The sequence below is a fragment of the Penicillium longicatenatum genome (assembly GCF_028827895.1).
Source record: "Penicillium longicatenatum strain IBT 33135 chromosome Unknown contig_4_segment0_segment0, whole genome shotgun sequence".
Lineage (NCBI taxonomy): Eukaryota > Fungi > Ascomycota > Eurotiomycetes > Eurotiales > Aspergillaceae > Penicillium > Penicillium longicatenatum.
This window is the reverse complement of record NW_026643122.1, coordinates 1,788,892-1,810,799: the sequence shown is the minus strand read 5'-3', so window position 1 is coordinate 1,810,799 and position 21,908 is coordinate 1,788,892. Positions and strand designations below refer to the sequence as shown.

Here is a 21,908-nt window from a genome sequence, read left to right as displayed (position 1 = left end):
GGAGTTATGGCGTTAGTGGCTGATCCGGGAAGAGCACCCGCGGCCCTGGGAGAGACTGATACATCTCACATTCCCTTTCCTGCCCGTGGGTGCAGCGTGCACGGTGTTCCCCTCAGATTCATGAAAGAAAGCAAAAACACCTGAATATGCGATCCATCAGGTGAGCGGTGGTTCTAGTGGTACGAAGAACCCGTGTTACTGACCACTTCTACTTTTCAGCTTCTCAGAAGAAACCAATGGCCGACATCTGCGTCGGTTCAGGATGAGATTCCATGCAGAGATCCAAGATCAAAAGTCCGGGTGCTTTTTCCTGACGGATGGCGTTCCGCGCCCTTGCTGGACAGGCCGCGAACTGGTCCTTGCTGCACATCCCTACGCGGAAGGGGACGTCATGTAAGGTTGGATAGGTCATGATCGTCTGTGCGGTTCTTTTGTTTACGTGCATTGGCATGCATTGGCTCCGGAGAAAGTGGCCCAGCTATCTGGAGGGGGCTGTTATTTTTGGTCCGTGTATAAACATATCCCCTTCCACCCTGCTCCCCGACTCCATTCTTCATTCCTTCTCTCCACTCTGGGCAACTATCTGATTCTCTCCTTTCTTTTTCTTCCATCTGCCTGGACCATCCAATTGCACTGTATCCACACTTTCCCTCGGAATCAAAGTCCATGGCTCTAGGAGATTGTCACTGTACAGGAGAGTTGGACATGTTGCACGAAGACCCGAATAGATCACAAACAACAATTTGTTTGCCATCGCCATCTCCAGCAAAGCAAGCTTCTACATACCTGCCAAAAGCTGGCCCCAAGGCCCTGGAAGAGTCGAACCAAGATCCATTCTATCTGGAGAAGTCGCTAGCTGCGACACCAAATTTTGATCAATATACCCCGACTATTCGCGATGATAGATTCAGCGGAGACAATAGCGACTACTACACACTGTCCCTGACCAACGGGAGAGACCTTCCGGATCATCAGCAGGATACTTCACAGTATACCGGACCTGATCGCTCCACCCTCGCGCAAATACAATTGGAAAACAGCTTGAGATTCCACCGCTACACATCTTCGACTGAAGAACATCGCCCCCTACACAGTAGCCAGGAGTCCTTCAGCTCAGTCCAGTCTGACGCCACTGTCCCGGATTTGACCCCGAGCAGCTCATTTTCATCGACATATTCCTCCCCATCCTGCCCCGACGCTGTACTCAAGGCGACAGAGAAGCTGTACCACCACGCCCATCAGATCCAAATCGAGCCTCGCCGGGCATATAACGAACAAGCATCGACACCTCCCAAATACTCTCTTCCTCCGCCCCCTCCTGTGGCTGCCCTGACACCAGTCACTCGCCCTACTACTCCTGCCGAGCCCTCCAACGACTCCACATCCACTATCACAATGAAGTACGAGACATCCAGTATGTCCTCATCCTCAAGAAGACGGCAAAAGGCGCACCCTACATTGCCCAATCTATCCAATGCTTCCAGCTCCATGAGCTCTCGCAGGAAACAGTCCAGTCCTGGAACACGACCTCCATTGGACCCTTCGATGATCTCGCCTCCAAGCTTGATCAACCCTGTCACCATGGAGCCGCATGCCACGCACTTCGACCAAGCATTGTTCATTCCGGCCAATGATGGTGCCAGCCCCATTCCTAGCCCTGTGGCCAGCTCCCCTCCTATCTCTCGCCAGTGGACTGCTACTTCCATGGAACGACCATCCATCTCCACCATGGATGCATACTGTGAACAGTCTGTCTGGGAATCCGACTCGGAGAACGAGTCAATCAGCAACAAGTCCCTCTCCCGTAAACCAATTGACACCCTACGAAAGGTTCGCAGTCGCGCTAAGCTTCGTGCGGCCAAGTCCCAACCTCGCCTCCGCCAAGCTGTCCTTGATGACCATACCCAAGAACGATTCCCATGTATGCCAGACGATGCCGTTGGCGAACTTATTACCGACGGCTTCCGCGGTGCCAGCCTTGACCGTCCTAGCACTGGTCGACCAAGCATCAGCCGTCCCAGTACCAGCCGTGATGGCACAAGAGGCCACCCTTTGCAGACCCTGCGTCTCGTTGCCCCATCATCCGTCTCCCTGATCAAGCCTCGCTCCCAGCACAACAGTCTCCACGATAGTGCCAATGAGTCCGAAATGGACTGGACAGCTGCTGCCGCCATGCAAGCCCAATATCGCCGTCGACAGCGCTCCGACACACCCGAGTTCGTCAAGCCTGAAAAGGAGCAATTGACCTCCATGTGCTACGAGCAACACTCCCCAGCTCCCATCCAGGACCCAACAGAACAAAAGCCATTCTTCCGCCGGATTTTGGATTCTCTCCGCTCTCTGAACTGTGCACGTCCCATGAAATCCAACACGACTACTACTATCTGATGCCCATGACTTAGACGGCCGGTGTACTTGGCGTTCTGCTTTGGCGTTCCTTTCACGTTTGCACTGCGATGTTGCAACGATTTCTTTTTTTGACGCTTCTATGCTTTCTATGGTGATGAACCATGATTCTTCGTTTACCCCCTCAACCTCCCTCTATGAACTGGGAACGGGTTATGCTATACCCTCAATGAAACCTCCGTACCAATGAATTCACGGACTACAACATGAACACGACTATGAGTTTATCTCAACAATGAGCCTCCCCACCTACGGGTTATACTGTCTTTAACTTTCCTTATCTGTTCACATCTCTTGGGATCTCCCACAATCTCTGGGTATTCTTGTCTTTTACTCGTCCTCGACGCTGTATTACCATCTTTGTTCCATCGACTTCCGTCGCCTTTCACTTTTTCATATGATGTTTTCTACGGTCTTACTGATTCTGGATGTCTCTCATCCACTCACTGATGTTTTTCCTTTACTCTTTTCTGCTTCATGTATGATTTACTATAATGATATAAAGGACCCCTTAAGACTGCATTTCGATTATGGTTTCACGGATATGGACGGGGCGCAACAAAAGCATACTTTCTTATGGCTAGCATGAAATCAAATGAAAAAAATGAATCAACAAGATCGTCGTTATCCCTCGTTGTCTAGGGAATGAATATGCACCTTGGAATGTTAGGAGCTCCTCATCAAGGACTACGTCAGCTTTTGCCCTATAAAAAAGGTAGGTATTTGAGGATACTACCGGATCATCCAGGGATTGTGACAGTAGCCTTGTAGCTGAACTAAGAAATCCACTTTACTTTGGTTGTATCTGTTAAGATTCTAACATAATAAAACTGCACAGAACAACACTAAATCCCAACCCCAAACCCGAACATTCACGGAAACAGTTTGAAGACAAACATATTGAATATCCAATCTATTGACAACATGTCTTGAGTCTATGCGATCGAGGCCCATGCATAACAAAAGTACCATGCTGCGGGGCCCGTTCTTCCCCTTGTTCTCTAGACCTGGATCACCGGTACAGGGGTGTGATCCCGGATCCTGGGCCCTGTCAAGGGTTAACTTACACGTCTGATTTTCATCTGCGGGAACCCGATTCCGGGCCAAAGTACGAAGAAGAGCGTTAGGGTTTTTGTTTGGGTTTTGCCTGTCAAGTTTCAAGTTTGGGTTTGTAGGCTCAATTTTGAGGAAATTTGATTGCTAGTCTGGAGGTTTTGAAGTGTGAGTATGTTCATTGACTTGTGGGGTCAGCCATGGATATCGTAGATTTGGAATGTGGCTTGGATTTATTCAGCATCACTAGTATTCATCACAGTGGCGTGGGTCTTTGGTGGAGAACTGCGATGCAGAGTTGCTAATACGAGGCACGGAGTGCCGAGGCTCCCTTCAGAGTTCTCGCTGCCTTTTCTTTCTACATGTTCGTCTTCGACTGATCATCGGCGCTAAAGCAGCAGGACCCACACCCCGATTTGGAGCTCCACCTGTATACGAAGGCATCCCTTGCGTCGTTAACGTCCCCACGCCACAGACGTCTTTTATGGGGGATTTCACCACGATCGAGGCCACATTTTTGACTCTAGGCAACTCAAATCAGATCAATTGGCTTCACATTCATGTGCGGGGATGTCTACTAGCACTAGTAGTCTGATATCATGTAGGGCGGCAGGCAAGTCAGATTCCCAGCCCTCTCGTCCTTCTCGTATCACAAAAATGATTTCAATAACAACAGAAGTACAATGAGGGCCCCTATGTTTCGGGGCTATTCAAAAGTCCCTTCCATCGGGGGATCGGTCCGCCAAAGGCAAGGTTGTTCTCCCTGATTCCATCGGCTGCATCTCCAAGTCTTCCGCGAGACCAAAACTCCCTGGGTTTCAGATGTATCTGGGTTCGGTTTCTGTGGGATCCACATCGGAGGTCTTGATCGGCCTAGATCGAAGCTGCAGATTGCCGAGGCGCAGACTGCTTGCTTGGTCTGGAAAAACAATGGCCTGTCATAAAACCAGGTCGTCCCCCGTCTGAACTCACAAGCCGTGGACTTTTGCAAGTCTTGGCGTTATGGCCAAATTGCCTCAATCGTTGCTCTTTGGCACTACTGTACCTTGTCGATAACTTCCACAGTCAAACAATAATAATCCACCTCCCTGCGCAGAAGCGACTCCATCGTGTCTCATAACAACGAAGAGCTTTTTCCTAGATAAAGGCACCCTGAGCCGCTCCGGGCCGGCTGTCCGACGATACTCCCACCATCCTTGCAGCGGTGGAGGTATTCAGACGCCGATGTCTCATCTCAACATAACTCAATCGGGCCGCAAAGCGGGACGGGGACAGCCAGCGGAACTGCCGGGGTAAAACAACCAGCATGGCCCACTTGGAGCTGCATGGTTCCCCGGGGAAACGAGCAAGACATGATCTCCACAACGGCTCCATCAAAAGGTAAAAAAGCTTCACTGTAGGAAAACAGATAGGGGTAGAGGAGGAGCCCTTCAGCTCCGCTCTCCAGCAGCGCCCTTGTCTCCCTCGCCATGTCCGTCCCTCATCTCCAAGGCCTCCATATTCTCCTCCCAGGCAGGCACAGCAAGCCTCTTCTCCCACGGGGCGATCACCGAGTCTCCCTTCTTAGCTAACTGGGTCTCTGGCTTCTCCCCTGCATCCTGATGAGTGATCTCGCCCGAGGCAGTGTCAACCCGTGAACCAGACGCGGCCATAGCTTCCAGTCCCGTAAACACAGCCTGCACATCTAACGCCTTCGCGGCGTCCCCGTAGATCTTTCGAAGTTGCTCACCGATCTTTCGGCGTGCCTCGTTGTTCGCCGGCGAAGAGGTCCCAGATGCACTGCCCCGCGCAGCGGGCTTCTTCACTGCACCTGTGCTTCGGTCTTCGAGTCCCCGTGAAATTCCTTCGAGAATACCTAGGATTGTTCCTGCTCGCATACCTAGCTGAGCTCCGATTGGGAATCCGCCGTCGAAGCCGTCTTGGACGCGCTCGCCTTTTGACACGGAGACGCCCTCGCGGTACCCCGCGGTGACGTGCTGGCGGCGGAGAGAGGGGAGATCGGAGGGTTCGACAGTACCTGAGCTAGCTCCCACTCCGCTATGATCTGCGTGCCCGTACATTTCTCTGGTCTCATGTGGTGGCGAGGAGCCGAAGATGTCGTCGAGAGAATTGTCGACTGCGGGGTGCGTGCCGTCGTCGGAGTGCGTGGAGGTCATTGTTGTGGCGGGGGATGCTGGCGCGGAGGTATCGGAGTTGGAGTCTATTTGAGTAGGTGTCATGACCCGATACAGCGATTTGACTTGAAGCTTAGTTTCCTGTCTTCTCGTGGCTTCTGGGTGTTGTGGTGGGCGATAAGAAAAAAAAAGTTGCGATCTGCGGGTCGAGTGGGTCCTCACGTTGCGTCTATAGTACGTAGTATGAGCGAACATAATCATCGCGTTTAGTCTCCAGCTAACTATTACTTGAACCGTATACCGCAGAGTTTCAAATTCAGTCCATGTGTTCCTTGTTGGCTTAGTTGCATCCCGTGGATTGAGAAGCCTTCACATAATCTGCGTCGGGCATTCATCTACATGTGAGCATTAATTTCGGATATAGGACTTAAAGCCATTTGGCCAAGCTTGCGAGATAAAAGTACCGAACATGATGTTCCCAAGGGTAGTAATCACGTCCGCCGAGTGCATGAGAGTGGAGAATTCCCCATTTTATTCCAGCGAGGCGTGGGGCTCTGTATAGTGCATTGACTACATGAGAAACCTTCCAAATCTCAGGTACTTGGCCATAATGCTAATATTTTCTAACCTATGAGTATGACAGGCTCATGACATGAATTCAGCTTTGCATATCTGAGTTTTGTTGAGAAATTCGCAACGTGTGCCTTGATTGAAATTGGAAAAATCATAGTAAGTCATAATATCAAACCACGTTCGCATCTTCGCTCTGCGGGTTACTTTGATCCTAGAAAGGATAAACTCGGGAGTGATAAATGGTGCTCACATGGCCATTCTTTATGGTACGTGTCATTTTCTGTGACGACTTTAGGCCATAACCCTTCTCAGTCCGAGTGACCAGATCCCACAGCAATGTCTCTTCAACGCCCGTTATAGCAGTAGGCAGGACAACAGGAGGCTGGGCAGCAGCATGTCGGGCAGCAACAGTCCGTCGAATAGCACGATGAGCAGCCTCAATCCTCTGGGCAGGGTCAAGACTTTCGTCATCATCTGTGTAATCGTCATAACTTGGGATAATAACAGTCTTAATGAGCTCCCTCCCGTTCATTTGACCCACCTCCTTCTTACAACCCTCACCACCCTTTCCAGAAAACCGGATAAATTTCCCTTGCGAGAGGAAGTATGCTTCAAACAACTTGGTTTCGGGGTCACGGAAAACTTTGAAGCGGGACACCGGGGCTTCCAAGATGATGTGGCCAAGCCAGTGATCTAGTGATGAGTCTAGTCAGCATCATCCAAAACGAAAAGACCCTTCGCTGATATCATTGAATGCTGACCTTGCCAAGTGCCAGTCTGGGGGTTGATTGCCAGATAGTGCAGCATGTCATTGTCGCCGATGAAAAAGACTAGGATTCCATCTTCGACTGGCGTTATGGACAGTGGGGACCCAGGTCGAGGAACCATGGGATCGATATAAGGGCCAAGATCACCAAGCTCCCAAATGTCACCTTTCATAACGAGGGTCTGTAGCTTGCCATTCTCGCCATTGAAGAATATGGCAGGACCATCAGGTCCAAGGCCTCCAGTCAAGCCACTGCCTAGGGCGAGGTGAATGTGACTTGCATAGCTGAACTCCTGTTCCTCCCAGTTGTCTTTGTCATTGTTGAAGAGGTAGTATCTCAACGTGAGATAATCGGCAAGAGAGAATACAATTCGCTTGGGCAGTTGAGTTAGCAATGGTCAATCTCTCTAGCCAGTATCAGTGTTCGTGATAGCTTGACATGGGCTTACCTTGTCCTGTTCCTCATTGTTTTGCTCCCCCTCAAGCTCCCGGTCATCATGTTCAGTGACGCCAATCCAGAGGTATGCTGCAGGGGCGCCAGGCTTGATTCCGTTTCCGACGGTTAGATATTCCAGGAGACGCACAAACTCCCACACCTCCTCGGTTAGCTCGCCATTCTTCTCATACAGGAGGTGCATGCCCTGTTCGCTCATCGCCCCGCCAGCGGCGTCGAGGCAATAGGCGATCTTTGTCAACTGATCCATATTGGTGCTGATTGGATAAGTTGTTCTGCAGAAAGGAGAGGAGCAGGGAAGAACACTAGTGCAGGTGCAGAGAAGAGGAAGTTTCACTAAGGAGAGGCTCGTGTGAAAGGACCACCACTTTCGTGGCAAGTGACGTATCGAACAAGCCAATACCACCTGGATGGTAGAGCTACAATAAAGCCATAGGAAAACCTCTTATCTAATTGGTTTGCCAAAGGTAGCAAGCTTCCATGGACATCGTGCATGGAGATCCACAGTATGATTGCAAAGCTAATGTTCACAAAGTGCGCTTTTTGATCTTATAGTCACCGGGCTCGTTATTCAAAGCTAATCTAGTCATAGTCTGCAGATTTGAATATACTTGAGGCTCCACTATTTGGATGCTAGTCCGTCGAGACCGTAAGACATTGCCCGGGAGATACAACGGATGTTTGAATGTCAAATCGACGCTAAAATTACCATCGACCAAATTGTTATGTTCATTTGTCTTGGTACTCAATAAAGCTCAATTCTTCATATTAATCACAGAAATGTCCAATATCGGCACCAACACACAGCGGGAAGTGCTGGCGAGTTCCCAATATCCTGGCCTTTTCACTTGTACATAGACTTGCCATCGGTAACTGTCAGAGGGACCCCCCTCCATAGGATATGTGAAGAGCAGGTGAAATATATGATACAAAGAAGACCGAAACAAGAAACTCCCATCAACAACTTTCAAAGTCAACTCTTCTCCAATTTCCGCACAGCAAAGTCAAGCACAAGCCTCGCAAACCCACGATGCAACCGATTAGTCCACTCAGGCAGAATCTTCTGCTCCAAGCCCTCCTCCTCAAAAACCTCATAATCATGCGCAGAAGCGAACCTTACCTCGACAACCGTTTCCCCTTCCATCTCAAACGGCTCCGAAACACTCATCTCATGCCGTCCACCCGACATAAGACGCCAAGGATACCCCCAGCGCGAAATCTTCTCAAAAAACAGGCGCGGCTCATCAGAAATTTTCCAAGAAACAAGAAGACCGTTCGAATCTTCACCTGCGCCGATTTGGCGCTGGACTTGCATGATACCGTTCATTAATCTTCGGGGTTCACCCGTTGCATCGGGCTTGAATCCTTCTGTGGTGTTGCCGAGATCTCCTGGGTCGTATGATCCGTGACGGAGAAGGCCGAAGATACTTGCTTCTGTTTTGAGGATTGGAGACCCGAGTAGTGAGCGGGCCCATGCATCTTCGAGTGCATTCTTATCGGGGGTGTTGCTGTTGGGTTTGCACTGTGCTACCAGTGCTTGTAGCGGGATACGTGCAGCGTAGATATCCGTATATGGGCAATGTTGTGTTTGGGGGTTACTTGGTGCTTGTAGCAATTTGCTCCCTACTGTCAGGGGTTGGTTTGGATATTTCTTTTCCAGGTGGTTAAGGCCATTATGGGTGCCGTAGACTGTTGCGCCGAATGGGAGGACGATATATGCGAGGATCTTGCTGCGCATTGTTTTCATCTTTTTGATGTGATTTGTTGGTTTTTAAGTCATATATATGGAGAGTTGAAGTCGAGGAATCAGGAATTGAAGATTAAATTGTCGTATGAGTCTATACTTGAATGGGAAGATGGGGGCTGAACATCGGAATCGGAAAGTTAGTTCACCCGCTTGTCTGCCAACCTTATATTGTTTCCTCGAGATGGTAATGTTGGCTTGAAACGCAGTAATCATACAGGTTTGAAATCCAATGAGGTTTTGGCCCATTTCTATAAAAAGTCCTTATGGCCTTGTCTCCCCCCAATTCCATAGTGGGGTGACACTCGGAATATCTCCGATCTATGCATGAAACAATGTGACCGTCAAAGCGGAGGTAGTCATTCAACATCTAACTATTTTATTCGTTCAATCTATTAAGACTATGATCACTCGGCCATAACGTAGAAGCTGGGCATAATGGTTTCCAGTATAAGAGCTTACTCGCGCTGAGGACCTGGCACAAGCCGCCAAGCGCGCAAAGGCAAGCTTTGAAGCTTGGCAGCAGCGGGTTTAATAAACCACACAAATGTAACAGTGCCAATAAGGACACAGATAATGTTGGTAATATAATAGCCGTCACGGTCGATGATGCAATTACCGCCGCCATTGATGCAGCGATTTTTCTCTGGCTCAAGTGCGCAGGAGAATGCAGAGGTGACAAGAGCATCTTTCAACTGGTCACTCGGTGGGGGTGTAGTGGGTGGGAGGCATGTTGCCTTGGTGAAAAAATCGACTAGTTTGAGGACGAAGATACGAGGGAATGTTCCGCCCAAATTGGAGACGCTAAAGTTGTGTTAGTAATGGAAGCGTGAAACACAAGGGTATTTTGACATACGTTGCGAGGAGAGTCATGTAGGTGCCACCAATGCTTGGGTCTGCAATGCGTGCATGGAAGGCTGAAATGGCGACGAACATGACCGTGTTCATGAATGTAGATACAACATGCTCGAAGATAACAGTCAGCATGTACCAAAACGGAACATCGGATCCTCCGGGGTAGATCATCACGGTGAACTGGGCAAGTACTGCAGCGGCCAGACGTCCGACAAAGGCCCAGCCCCACAGTCGCATGGGGCCGTGGTCAGTCGACCACTTGCCGGCGTAGTAACCCAGCATAATCTCGAAGGGGAAGTCAATCAACACGACCAAAGCCATGTTTTCCTGGCCAAAGCCCTTGTCCAAAAGCTTCAAGCTGGTGACGCCGTCGTTAGCCTGGAAGCCAATCTTGGCAATCAAATGAATGATGATAATGGTCTGAATGTTCTTCAGCTTCAAAACGCTCCACATGCTCTTGTACACATCTAGGATGCTATCACGCTCCTTGGTGCGGTCTTCCTTCTTCAACAAGGCCAAACCCAGGGTCACAATGAGGTAAGCCCAGCCCCAGAAAGTCAAGTATGTGCCAAGCGAAAGCAGACCCTCTTCACCAGGGATAGTGCGGAACCATCGATTCGCAAAGTCCTTGGAGTTAAATGCCAAGAACACGGTGTACGACAGGAAGTGGCCAGCTGTCAAGCCAACGGTCTGAGCAGTGGAGGCGTAGGAAATGTTCGGAGGCGACATCAGAGTGATAGCCCATCCATCCACAGCAATATCCTGCGTAGCGCAGAAAAGAACCAACATAAACCACCAGTATGTGAAGTTCCAGACTCCTGCGCCACCGTTCGCGCCAGCCTTCTCCATCATATCCCCAATGTGACGGCCCAGGTATATCATGGCAAGTCCTGCAATAGCCTGGACCGGGGTAATCCAGCTCTTGCGGCGACCAAATCGTGGACTCCATACTGCGTCCACAATGGGACTCCAGAACAGCTTCAAAGAATATGGGTAGGAAGCGAGCGAGAAGATGCCAATCTGACCATAGGACAGATATGGCTTAAGGAGAAAAGGCACGGAGCCTGTAGCAAGGCCCATAGGCACACCTTGCAAGAAATATAGGACGCACAGCAACAAGAAATTCCTGCGGTCACTTGCGGGCAGGTTATGGAAGCTGGTTGTGGTCAAGACAGGGGTCTGAGGAACGGTGACGGGCTCATCGTCGAGAGAGAAGCTCGGTCGAGACATGAGGCGGGCTGTTCGTTCGGAAGAGGAGTCGACTGAGGGGGTATCGCGCTTGCGCATTTCGATGTTATTCATCTTGCCGTTCGCATGGCCGTTCTGGCCGGTAGCGACTTTGAGGCTCGGTTTGGAACGGCGTTTGGCGAGGGTGGCGCTCTTCCGTGTCATTGGTTTGTATAAGGTCGAGATGTAAAGTGTATGAGAATTTTTCGGTCCAGCTAGAGGGCGAGATTTGGTGAATGGAGTCGGGAATCAGGGGAGTGAGTGTTCGGCCTGGAATGAAAGAAGGGCGCGTCGGGCTGCGTAGTTGGAGGTTCAAGGTCGAGGGTCCATGCGGGTTAAATGGATGAATAGTAGGGATCTGGTGTCCGGTACATGGAGGACGAAGGAAAAGAAAGAAGGGAAGTCCTCAAGGAGAATGCATGGAGGTGGTCGGGGAAGATCCGAATCTTGAGAAAGTTTGGGCGAGACCACGCGGAGAGGCAAGCTGGCCTCTTACGGGGCCGGATTCTTCCTGAGGGGCCGGGGGATCATCTTCGCCAGACCTTGTTAGGCTATTTTTCAGGGTCTGTTGGATCCACTCATTGTCATTTCGTTCTACAACTACAAAGTTCTGGGTGTTGGGAGTTTCCTAAGTGGTACAGTCCATGCACGCGAGAGGATCGGCGTGCTGGCTGCAGAAGTTCCTCGCGTATAGATTATGATAATCCGACAGTATCAGCCTATGATCGAGTATCACAGTCGATCGCCATGGACTGACGTGGTGACACAAATCAAGACTTGATAATTCCGACCTCCACATTAACTCTATCAGTGATACATGATGAAATGACAAATAATCTTAAATGGGAATCCTGGTCGAGTCTAAAAAGAGTGGGTCACGTGCATACAATAAACAAAACAGGACGAACTCATCTCCAACTTCTCCACTTCCCCGCCATAACATTGCTGGTGGAATAGGAACCCGAGAAACTAACTCAGAAACACTCTGGGTCAATTAACTCCACCAACATGAATACACGCGCACACCCCTCCGCATCACCGGACCCCCAGGCGGAGCGCCTAGACACCGAAATCGCCTCCATCCGCGCCGAGAGTAAGCACCAAACGCGCAACCCCCAAACAAAAGAATTTCCCTGTGCTGACAGTATGCAAAGTTCACAATCTTCAACGTCAAAAGCGATTCCTTTCCTCAAGTCTCCTCGCCTCATCCGACATTCAAAAGCTTCTCCGCAAACCTCTCACTACCATCCACGACGAGATCTCGCCCCTCGCACATGCCGCAGGGAAACACTCCGAAACAAACCATTACCGAATCGCATTCGGTACTACCGCTTTCCCATTTAAGGATCCATCACCTAGCGCGCCAGCCGAGAATCTACTGGGTCTGCGCATCGATGTCTGCACCCGAAACGGGCGGTTCGCGAAGCCCTACTATGTGCTTTTACGGCGCGAACGCGTAAAGGGTGGAAAGGAGAAAAGTCTAAGAGTGTACAGGCATACTGTTCCAGCGTTCATCTCCATCTCGAAGCTGGAGAGCGCTTATCTGCCTGTTAAGGGCTCCCGAGCGAAAACGCCCGGTGATGTCGAACAAGACGGGAGTGAATCCGAGGATGAGGGAGAATCTTTGAAACAGAAGAGAAAGACCGTACGGAACCAGGACTTGCGTGGGTTTGCACGGGAGCTACGGCGCGAGCTTGTAGCGTGGCATGTGCGGTGTGATGCGGTGGATCTTTTGCGCGAACGATTGGGATTCAAGGAGTCGGATTCGAGTTCTAGCCCAGTGGACCGATTATCGCCTGAGAGTAAGGCGGGGATTGTGTCTCTTGACTCTACCGCCATTGAGACCCGGTATGTCCGGCTGGAATGGGAGGATGGACGTGTTGGACGGTTCAAGTTGACCAATTCTGGTGTTGTTGAGCGAGCCGTTGTCATTGGGGACGAGGGTCGCGATAAACAAACGGAAACTGCGATGACTCGTGGTGGGGGAAGAATTGAGAGTTTGGTGGAGAGGTTACAGGAGTTTGCTGCGTCGGGTCAGTAAATACTGATGTCAGATGGATGATGGTTTTAGATTCTAGATTTTACTACCGAAGATACCCCCTGCTGCGATCAATTTCTAAAATTGTTTCAGAATAATAATATACATTTCATCTATCGAAAACCATAACCTATAAATGCATCAAATGCTATGAACATCTAGAACCAAATAGCCGCCGCAATGCGATATGTACAAGCCAAATCCACACCCAGGCGGAATGCAAAGGGGAAAAGATGATTACAAGAAGGGTAAATGGGCATAAAATCAAAAAAGAAAGGCCTAGTGAAACATAAACCGTTCACTTGGTCATTGCCAAAACAAGCCAGAAAATAGTGGCGAGTTAATATCAGGCAAGATTAAGCAGGATATCATGGGCATAGCCATCAACCTACCAAATTAAGTGACAACCGAGATCTCATCGCAGAATGCTGATCAAACCAATAACCTGGCGATTAAATGCGATTCTCGGCATCAGATTCGTGTTCAATGCAAAACGAGATAGGCGGCAAAGGTCCATAGACCTGACCATGTTTCTCTTCCAACCGCTTCCGCAAAATGGATTCTTCCAAATTCCATCTCTGCCGCAACTCCGTCTTCTTCACTTGAAGCCCATCAATGAGGGAACTCTCTTCACGGCGGTGTTCTGCCTGAAGGGCAGCAATTTGTTTGCTGTGTTGGTCACACAAAGCATCTAGTTCGCCTTCCATCCGCGCGATAGCTTCTGCAAGTCTTTTCTCCTGACGTTCTCGAAGGACCTTGATCCGGGACTCTTGGAGCGCATCCATGGATTCATGAGCGTGATATTGCTGCTCCAGCTGTTCGAGTTGTTGTCGCGTCACACGGCGTGTAGGGGGCGTGCCTTCAGATCCGGACATGAAGGATTCGGATGAGCGGTCTGCTGTGGCTGGTGATGGCGGGGGGCTTGCGTTTCGAAAATATCCTTCCATGTGCTTGATGCGCGTGCGAGAGTTTTGTTTTGCGCGCTCAAATTCTCTTTGCTGTTCCATTTCTACGGCGCATTGGCGTTCTTCTATGCGGATGGCGTCGATCTCGTTCTATGGAAAGTTAGTAAGAGGTTGAAAGGATGGGGTTATGGATGTCTAACCTTCTCACGTTTCTCATCCTCCCGGCGCTGGTTCTCGGACTGTGCTTCTGAAACGGCACTTTGGTGCCGGCGCCGGAGGATCTCGAGGGCGGCATCTTGGAATGCCATGTGTCGACTCTTTTCCATCTTCTGTCGTTCCATCATCTCGCTAAGTTCGGGGTCATTCAGACTTCTTTGAAGGGATGCTTCGTCGAATGTTGGGACCTTCACTTCCACCTTTGGAATTGACTCTGAAGTGCTGGTGCTGTTGATTGAGACCGCATTGCTGGTGGGTGGGTTGCGAGGTCCTTCAAGCAAGACACGTTCCACGCCCTCGTCGCCTTTAGATATCGTGACCTGTGCATTTGGCGGTGACGTCGTAACAGACGGGGCCCGCTTCCTACGGAAATGAATGCGCCCAATAGCAGACTTCAAGCTGCTCCGCCGTCTCTCCTTCTCTTTTACCTTCTTTTCACCTGGTGTCACCACGAACATGGAACTCCGATTTCCCTTAACCGTAAGTCCATCTTGAAGTCCTAGCCCCGCGTTGATCGTACGGCTTTCGCTGGAACAAAATGACGTCGGACGGGTCGATAACGACGCTAGCGATCGCGTACTGCTCGGTTTCACTCGCTCCGATGAAAATGTAAGTTGCGATAACGACGTAGTGACTTGGTCCAGCGGGGATGGCGACAGTGACGGTGATGACGGTTCAACGGAGAGAGAAGGAGTAACAGAGCCATCGCAGGCGGAATTTCGATCAGTAGAGGATCCGGATGACAAGGCGGGCGACGAAAGATCGACCATTCCAGAGGCGATCGAGGCGGCCAACGGCGCCGCATCGATCTCCAGGACCTTCAGACCAAGCTGCTGTGCCTCATCGGAAAGCTGTTGCGCCCGCGCTTGTTCCGCTTCCTGTGACGCAATCTGGAGCACCTCTGTTCGGTACTTGTCCTCGTCTAACGCGGGACTCGGTGGTGTTGTTGATTCCATTCTATATACAGGTGGCGATGGCGCCTAACCAGCGGGCGCGCATTGACCGGAGGGGAAGAATGTGAACTTCACGAAAGGACTGGACTCGCCCACGCGTGGCCGGTGGACGAGATTGTGGCGCAAAATGACAGCATTCGCCGGAGGCGCTTATGTATAGAGTCGACTGGATTGGGTAAGGATGTGTAGGAAATGAAAGCAACCGTAAGGACTGGAGGGGGATAGAAAAGAAAAAAAAAAAAAAAAAGAAAGGAAACAAGGAAAAAAAGGTAAGAAAACAGGACACTACAATGGACGATCACCCTTTTTTCTCCTATAATTTTTTAAATTCATTTATCTTTAAAATGAAATGAAACCCGACCCACGGGGGGCGAACCCTGACACAATCCGCCCACTTGGCACATGGTGGCGGGGTCTTCAACCTCCTTTACCAGAACGTGTTTTTCTTGTTTACACTTCTGGTCTTATCTCCGGCTCATCTCCATCGCTAGATATATCTCGTTACATGTAGGGTTTAGGGTTGGTTGCAGTAGCCGCGGTCCCCGAGTGGTGAGCCATGGGTCCGACGTTGGGTCAGGTCAGGCACACGCGGCAAGCGGAGACAGTGGAGGGGTCATGCAATAATAGGGGGCTTTCGGCATGAAGGATTGAAATCATGAAGAAAATCAAGCTATTCATTCAGCATATCCACCGCTAACTGGTAAGCCCGTTTCTTGGCTTCCAGTCGGTGCGGCGGAGAGTTCGGCCGCGTGGTCTTGTCCCACCCGTGAGAACAACCCACCATTCGTTGACTGACCACATGCCTGCCCTCCAATTTTGACACTCGTCCAGCGACTTCCTCTGCCTCGTGCGCGAGATTATCACAATCAGCGGTGATCATGAGCATACGGCGCGGGAAGCGGTCTGTCTGCGCGAAAGTGGGGGAAATGCGCGGATCGCGCGGATCCATGCCGGCAGGCACATAGCATCGGTTAAAGAGACGTGCTAGAGGAGCCGGGATCTCTGCCTTTTCCGTCGGATTTGGAGCGACCTTTGTACCTGCGCCAGCACTCAGATCCGTCACCGGGTAGAAGGCGACCAGGGAGCGGAAAGTGTCTGGGGCAAAGAGGTTGGACGACGCGGCGAGGACGAGGTTGCCACCTGCGCTGAATCCTGAAAGGGATAGACGCGAGCGGTCGAACTCATGCGGGCGGCCCAGGACGTAGTTGATGGTGTCTTCGGCATCATTCAATGCAGCAGGGAATGGACACTCCGGTGCTAGGCGATAGCGAACATCGAGGACCGTGCACTTAGTTTGTTGACTTATCTGGCGACAAAACGCATCATCGGAGCCGTGGTGGGGGAGCACAAACCCACTGCCATGGAAGTTGATCAGGACTGGTGATGGGCTTGGGGCAGATGATGTATACACATGAACCTTGATGGTTCGTCCAGTGTCGCGAGATGGGATCTGGCGTACTTCATCTGGGTATGATTTAATGCCGCCGCGGGCGATATAAGAGATAATGGCAATTACGGTCCGTAAAATGACCACCAGACATTTGTCGATATAATACTGGAAAGACATGGTGTGGAGTTGAAAAGGTCGGAGAATTAGGCCGAGGCCGGTTGAGAATGGGACTGGTAGATCTTGTCTAAACCCATCAAGTGCTAGCTCGGCCAACCTTTCCCTAGTTTAGTTTCGATTGCAAAAGGCGGTCTACTTCAGCGCATATCCTATTGACCCGCACAAGCCATGAGCATTCGTAGAGGGGTACATGACCCAGTGGCTTGCAAATTCTTCAATTTACCGAGGTTTGCAACCAAATGATTTGGATGTGCGGGTAATCAAGGAATACGGAGGATCCGTGATGTGATCTAATGATTAAAGGCTATAATGATCGGCTACAGGGAAGTCGCAACTCTATAGATCGAAATTATGCACCCTAAATCGAGCGTTTGGCTGCAGGACGCATGTCGAAATGGTTGTTCGTGGCAATACTATCATCCAAGCCTTACGAGCGGCAGCTACCACATCGCAAATTAATGCCACGGGGCGGGTATATTCCTTCCACGGAGCTCTTACGACCAATAGAATCACATTCTTGCCGTCGTCACTCTCCTCATCACCATCTCTCTATCTTTATCTGCATCACAGCTCCCGTTGAATACACGAAGAGAAAGCTTTAAAGTCTGCTCTTCTCATCGACTCCGTCACTCGTCTTTGGCCTGCACATCGTAATCCTTTGGCCTGTTTAAATATTCAAAGAAGTGATTCAAAGCTTCAAGCTGTCCACGGAAGTCTAGCTCCGCTCCACCCGAGCCGCGTCGATTTGCTCCGAGATGGCGACTAAAACAGAACATAAAGATACCAACTTCACAGTCTTTATTCGTTTGCCATTTCCAAGGGGAGACTTTGTAGATCCACCGCCGGTACCCTCACCACTCCCTTTGAACGCTATCTCATATACTGACCGATCAGGTGGAATGGAATGCTGCTAAAGATCAGGCATTATGGGACGTTCTTTCCCGACCATCCAAAGGCGATGACATAGATTGTATGTCAAGTTCGAACCCACTCTCGATATTGATGCCCAGATAGCTAACTCGCTTGCAGGGAAAGCATTGTATACCTCACTCCCACTCTAACAAAGATCATCTATACTGACGTGCATCCAGGGCTGATAACTTCGACGTCACTTTACAATTTTTACTTCAGCAAGCAGCATGGCTTTATGATCGGCAGCTATCACAAGTTCGGGCCCAGATGCGGAAATTTGACCCGACCGCTCAGTCAAATTCACCATCACCAGCTCCGGGCTCTGTTTCAGGGAGCACGGCACTACCGGGGGCACCGGTAAAGGATGTACCTATAGTTGGTATGCTCATTCCAGTATGCTGAAATGAACTGTCACAAATGGCTAACCGAAAACAAGGACCACGAGGGCCTGTCCGACAGGTGACTCAGCAGAAGGAAACACTTCCGCGAGGCAAGTTTCTATCTATGTGCATAAACGCGCTTCTGTGGCACTGCAATTCTGCATGTATATGTTTTAATACTCTCTACAGCAGCCAGTGGTCATGGTCGGCGCACAAGCTCTACCTCGACAACGACTATCAACCAAATCCGCGGTTCTCGAGACCCCTCTCGCACCGATACCCCAACAGCAGAAGGCAGTGAGCAACGGCGGGATTCTTATCCCCGTCGCCCATCCATCAACAGACCGCAGCCCCCAGTGGCTCCATTCTTACGGTCTCCTCCATTGGAGGAAGAAGATCTATCATCAAGCTCCCCAGAATCCGACTCAGAAGATGAAGCAGATCTCCCAGCCCAGCGCTTCCGCCGATTTGGACAATACTCCATACACCGTACCGGGCTAAGAGACGACGACGATGATGAAGATGACGCACCTGCCTTCTTACCACTGCATCATGAACCCGAGCAAGGTCCACGAGATCGGCCAACCCAGGAGCTGAGTGCCACGTTACGCTTGGACGCGGAGCGTGCCGCTATTGCACGGCGACGTATTGCCGAACGATCTGGGCACAGAATGCCCATTGCTTCGGAGTCGTCGGCGAGCTCGATGAGTTCCGGTGCTCCTGTGGCTGTGGCTGTGCAGGGAGGACAAGCGGGTGCTACATTGAGTCCACAGCGTTCTGGGGAACCGGCTCGGCTGAGTCCCCGGAAGTCCCATACTTCTGGCACACAGGCGAGTGATGGGACTCCGAGCATGGGGAGCAGTTTTAGTGATCTAGATGGTGAGTTTGATTTTGATTGGGTTGTGATGTGACACCGTACTGATAATAGTGCAGATGCAAGCGTTACACAGTCAGCGTTGGAGGAGGCTCTTATGAGCAATATGCAGCATGGCGGAATGGCTAGCAGGATGAGCACTATCAGTCAAGCATTGCGTAGTCGTTATTTGCAGTGATGTTTCTGGTTTGAAGCAAATGCTTGATTTGTTGGTGAACCTGTGGATATTCATGCATGGTGACCTGCCCTTTTAGTTCCGCCACATGCACCTGTTGATAAATCGGATCTCCTACATGCCACATGTGCACTGGTGGACATTCGTCTATGGAATGAGCTGTACAATTTCCCAATGAGACCTAGTTTGCTGACCATTATACCTAATTACTGTCCATTTTTCCAGCTCCCTTGCAGACCCGCCCAAATAGGAAGGGGGCCCAACAAGGCATAGTATAACAGATACTCTGTAGCCCTGGTTCCATGTCCATTGGAAACCCCGAATATCGGTCAGAAGGAGCGATGTCGCCGCTTCAAAGGCAAGTATAGGAAATACTGAGTATTTCTAATCATTTCAACCTAAAACATGACATAATCGGCGATATGCTCCAGTCAGAGCTCATGTGGATTAACTGCGGATCTGCTGCTATCGGGCCAGCGGCTGCACTAATCCCCTATCAGATGCGTCAACTAGGACCTCAACAATTTCATGCACTGTTCACCGAGCATTGCGGCAATATTTTAATTAATAAAAAGATTTCCTTAAATCCAGAACGTACGCCGTTTCTCATCCTACAGCTCCGGAAACGTTTATCTCTCACACATCAGTTTCAATCGCGTCACGGTGATCTGCTATCCCGCATTCCTTACCGGTCGCATCCCACTTTCACCCCACTTGCGATTGGCGGCATCCTCGGCTTCTTTTCTCCTGGACTCTGCATATCCGAACAAAACCTCACTGTCAATTGGAAGCTTCCACGGGGATTTCATTCACCCGACAAGCAATTCAGAAAGGTGTCCATCGCAACCATGTCAGCGCTCCTCGGTGATATGGAGCCCGCGGAGGCAGAATCCGTCTATTTCAATGAATACCCACCACCAAAAGCCCTTCCCAAACACGAAGCACTGGCCCGAGCCTTCATCGACCTCCATGTCGCAGACAACCGGCGCGTCGTTCTCGTCACCTCCGGCGGTACAACAGTACCCCTCGAGACACAAACAGTGCGCTTCATCGACAACTTCTCCGCCGGAACCCGTGGCGCTACATCTGCGGAGTACTTCCTGCAGGAGGGGTACGCAGTGATCTTCTTACATCGGCAATACAGTCTGTTACCGTACTCGCGGCACTACAGCCACTCCACAAACTGTTTCCTAGATTTTATGGACGAAGCAGCTCCGGCTGCTGATTCGCCCAATGCGCACGGGTCAATCCAGGTCCGCAACGAGTATCAAGACGAGATGCGCGACGTCTTGCGCAAGTATCGCTACGCAAAGCAGAATAACCGATTACTTTTGTTGCCCTTCACCACCGTCGCGGAATACATGTTTGAGCTGCGCTCTCTGGCTAAATTGATGCGCCCGCTTGGTCCCAATGCTTTGTTCTATCTTGCTGCAGCTGTTAGCGATTTCTTTATTCCACGCCATCGAATGGCTGAGCATAAGATTCAGTCTTCGGAGATACCGTCGCATCTGGAGAATAATAGTGCACTTGGTTCTGAGGAGGAGATTTACACAGGCGAGAACGAGACCCAGCCGCCGAAGAACTCCAAGAAGCTTGTGGTGAACCTCGATCCGGTCCCGAAGTTCCTGCACCGCCTTGTTGATGGCTGGGCACCTGATGGAAGTATGGTTGTCTCTTTTAAACTGGAGACAGATCCCTCGCTATTGGTGTATAAGGCACGGACGGCGCTGCAGCGTTATTCCCATCATTTGGTTATTGGTAACCTCCTTTCCACGCGCAAATGGGAGGTCGTCTTTATCACACCGGATCCACCTCATGAGCGCTGGCTGCGTGTGCCTAAGGCTCGGCGCAGTAAGAGCATCTCTGGTGTGGAGGATCAGGTCGGGCTTGCCGAGATCATGAAGGGTAAGGAGGAACAGAATCCTTCCCAGATGGAGGAGAACCCGCCACCGGGTGAGCTGGACCATGATGGGATTGAGATTGAGAGCCTTATCATTCCGGAGTTGGTTAAGCTGCATGACAAGATGATTCAAAAGAAGACCACCGGTCAACAGTAATTCAATTGTTGATGGGTTGTATATAGGAAGTTAATGGTCAACGTTCTTGCATGGGCTCGGCCCTTTTAAAATTTCCACAAACATCCGTTGCCTAATTTGGGTTCCTGTGTATGTAGGAATACTGTGATTCGGCATTCCGGTGGCCTGCAGAAAGTGGACCACGACGGCGATATATATTCAGCAAGACCGGGGTTAGAACGTGCCCGTCAAAAAGTTTATTTGCGTCATCATCTATAGTACATAGCGTACTTCTTGCCAGGTGCACTAAAATTGGATTAATCCAGGTGCCATTTAATGAGGTCTATTGACATCAATGCTGCCGCCACAGAATATACTCTGAACTAGTGAACCGTTCATTCCACAGCCACAATCAGGGTGCCCAGGTGATCGACGGCAAGGATCTCCATGATGATCAAGGGGGTTGGGAATCAAGGAACTTGGGACAGCATAATCAATTGAAAACGGATTCGTCAGACTTCAAACTCGGCATTGAAGCCAGGACGGTGTTTCAAACCCTTAAACCCCCTATAAAGGAAACAAACCCTTCCCCGCCAAAAACTACCTGCATAGACGCAAGATCCACCGCTAACGCGTCCCGCTGTGTCAGCCACAGAAAGGAGACGCGGCCTGGCCGATCGT

The 21,908-nt window shown here is 50.5% G+C and overlaps 10 protein-coding genes across 10 annotated transcripts; 4 read left to right on the top strand and 6 right to left on the bottom strand.

Moving 5' to 3' along the window:
* Nucleotides 1–666: 666 nt before the first annotated feature.
* N7484_007502 (uncharacterized protein) lies at nt 667–2,388 on the top strand (the record flags this gene model as incomplete). The annotated part of the gene is made up of 1 exon (XM_057117889.1): nt 667–2,388. One exon carries the CDS (start codon nt 667–669, stop codon nt 2,386–2,388), a length of 1,722 nt encoding a protein of 573 aa, XP_056970924.1.
* A 2,501-nt stretch (nt 2,389–4,889) lies between these two features.
* Nucleotides 4,890–5,615, bottom strand: N7484_007501 (Yae1 family protein; the record flags this gene model as incomplete). Its single annotated transcript, XM_057117888.1, has 1 exon — nt 4,890–5,615. One exon carries the CDS (start codon nt 5,613–5,615, stop codon nt 4,890–4,892), a length of 726 nt encoding a protein of 241 aa, XP_056970923.1.
* Nucleotides 5,616–6,357: 742 nt separating this feature from the next.
* On the bottom strand, nt 6,358–7,616 carry N7484_007500 (uncharacterized protein; the record flags this gene model as incomplete). Its single annotated transcript, XM_057117887.1, has 3 exons — nt 6,358–6,839; nt 6,908–7,286; nt 7,362–7,616. The coding sequence occupies 3 exons, from the start codon at nt 7,614–7,616 to the stop codon at nt 6,358–6,360; spliced, it is 1,116 nt and encodes a 371-aa protein (XP_056970922.1).
* A 723-nt stretch (nt 7,617–8,339) lies between these two features.
* N7484_007499 (uncharacterized protein) lies at nt 8,340–9,113 on the bottom strand (the record flags this gene model as incomplete). Its single annotated transcript, XM_057117886.1, has 1 exon — nt 8,340–9,113. The coding sequence occupies one exon, from the start codon at nt 9,111–9,113 to the stop codon at nt 8,340–8,342; it is 774 nt and encodes a 257-aa protein (XP_056970921.1).
* A 455-nt stretch (nt 9,114–9,568) lies between these two features.
* On the bottom strand, nt 9,569–11,357 carry N7484_007498 (SD08430p; the record flags this gene model as incomplete). Its single annotated transcript, XM_057117885.1, has 2 exons — nt 9,569–9,914; nt 9,967–11,357. The coding sequence occupies 2 exons, from the start codon at nt 11,355–11,357 to the stop codon at nt 9,569–9,571; spliced, it is 1,737 nt and encodes a 578-aa protein (XP_056970920.1).
* An 843-nt stretch (nt 11,358–12,200) lies between these two features.
* N7484_007497 (uncharacterized protein) lies at nt 12,201–13,233 on the top strand (the record flags this gene model as incomplete). Its single annotated transcript, XM_057117884.1, has 2 exons — nt 12,201–12,285; nt 12,347–13,233. The coding sequence occupies 2 exons, from the start codon at nt 12,201–12,203 to the stop codon at nt 13,231–13,233; spliced, it is 972 nt and encodes a 323-aa protein (XP_056970919.1).
* Nucleotides 13,234–13,682: 449 nt separating this feature from the next.
* Nucleotides 13,683–15,307, bottom strand: N7484_007496 (uncharacterized protein; the record flags this gene model as incomplete). The annotated part of the gene is made up of 2 exons (XM_057117883.1): nt 13,683–14,285; nt 14,336–15,307. 2 exons carry the CDS (start codon nt 15,305–15,307, stop codon nt 13,683–13,685), a joined length of 1,575 nt encoding a protein of 524 aa, XP_056970918.1.
* Nucleotides 15,308–15,974: 667 nt separating this feature from the next.
* Nucleotides 15,975–16,871, bottom strand: N7484_007495 (putative esterase/lipase; the record flags this gene model as incomplete). The annotated part of the gene is made up of 1 exon (XM_057117882.1): nt 15,975–16,871. One exon carries the CDS (start codon nt 16,869–16,871, stop codon nt 15,975–15,977), a length of 897 nt encoding a protein of 298 aa, XP_056970917.1.
* Nucleotides 16,872–17,626: 755 nt separating this feature from the next.
* N7484_007494 (uncharacterized protein) lies at nt 17,627–19,215 on the top strand (the record flags this gene model as incomplete). The annotated part of the gene is made up of 7 exons (XM_057117881.1): nt 17,627–17,716; nt 17,766–17,841; nt 17,901–17,910; nt 17,963–18,162; nt 18,220–18,273; nt 18,353–19,042; nt 19,097–19,215. The coding sequence occupies 7 exons, from the start codon at nt 17,627–17,629 to the stop codon at nt 19,213–19,215; spliced, it is 1,239 nt and encodes a 412-aa protein (XP_056970916.1).
* An 845-nt stretch (nt 19,216–20,060) lies between these two features.
* N7484_007493 (phosphopantothenate--cysteine ligase CAB2) lies at nt 20,061–21,269 on the top strand (the record flags this gene model as incomplete). The annotated part of the gene is made up of 1 exon (XM_057117880.1): nt 20,061–21,269. One exon carries the CDS (start codon nt 20,061–20,063, stop codon nt 21,267–21,269), a length of 1,209 nt encoding a protein of 402 aa, XP_056970915.1.
* Nucleotides 21,270–21,908: the final 639 nt, after the last annotated feature.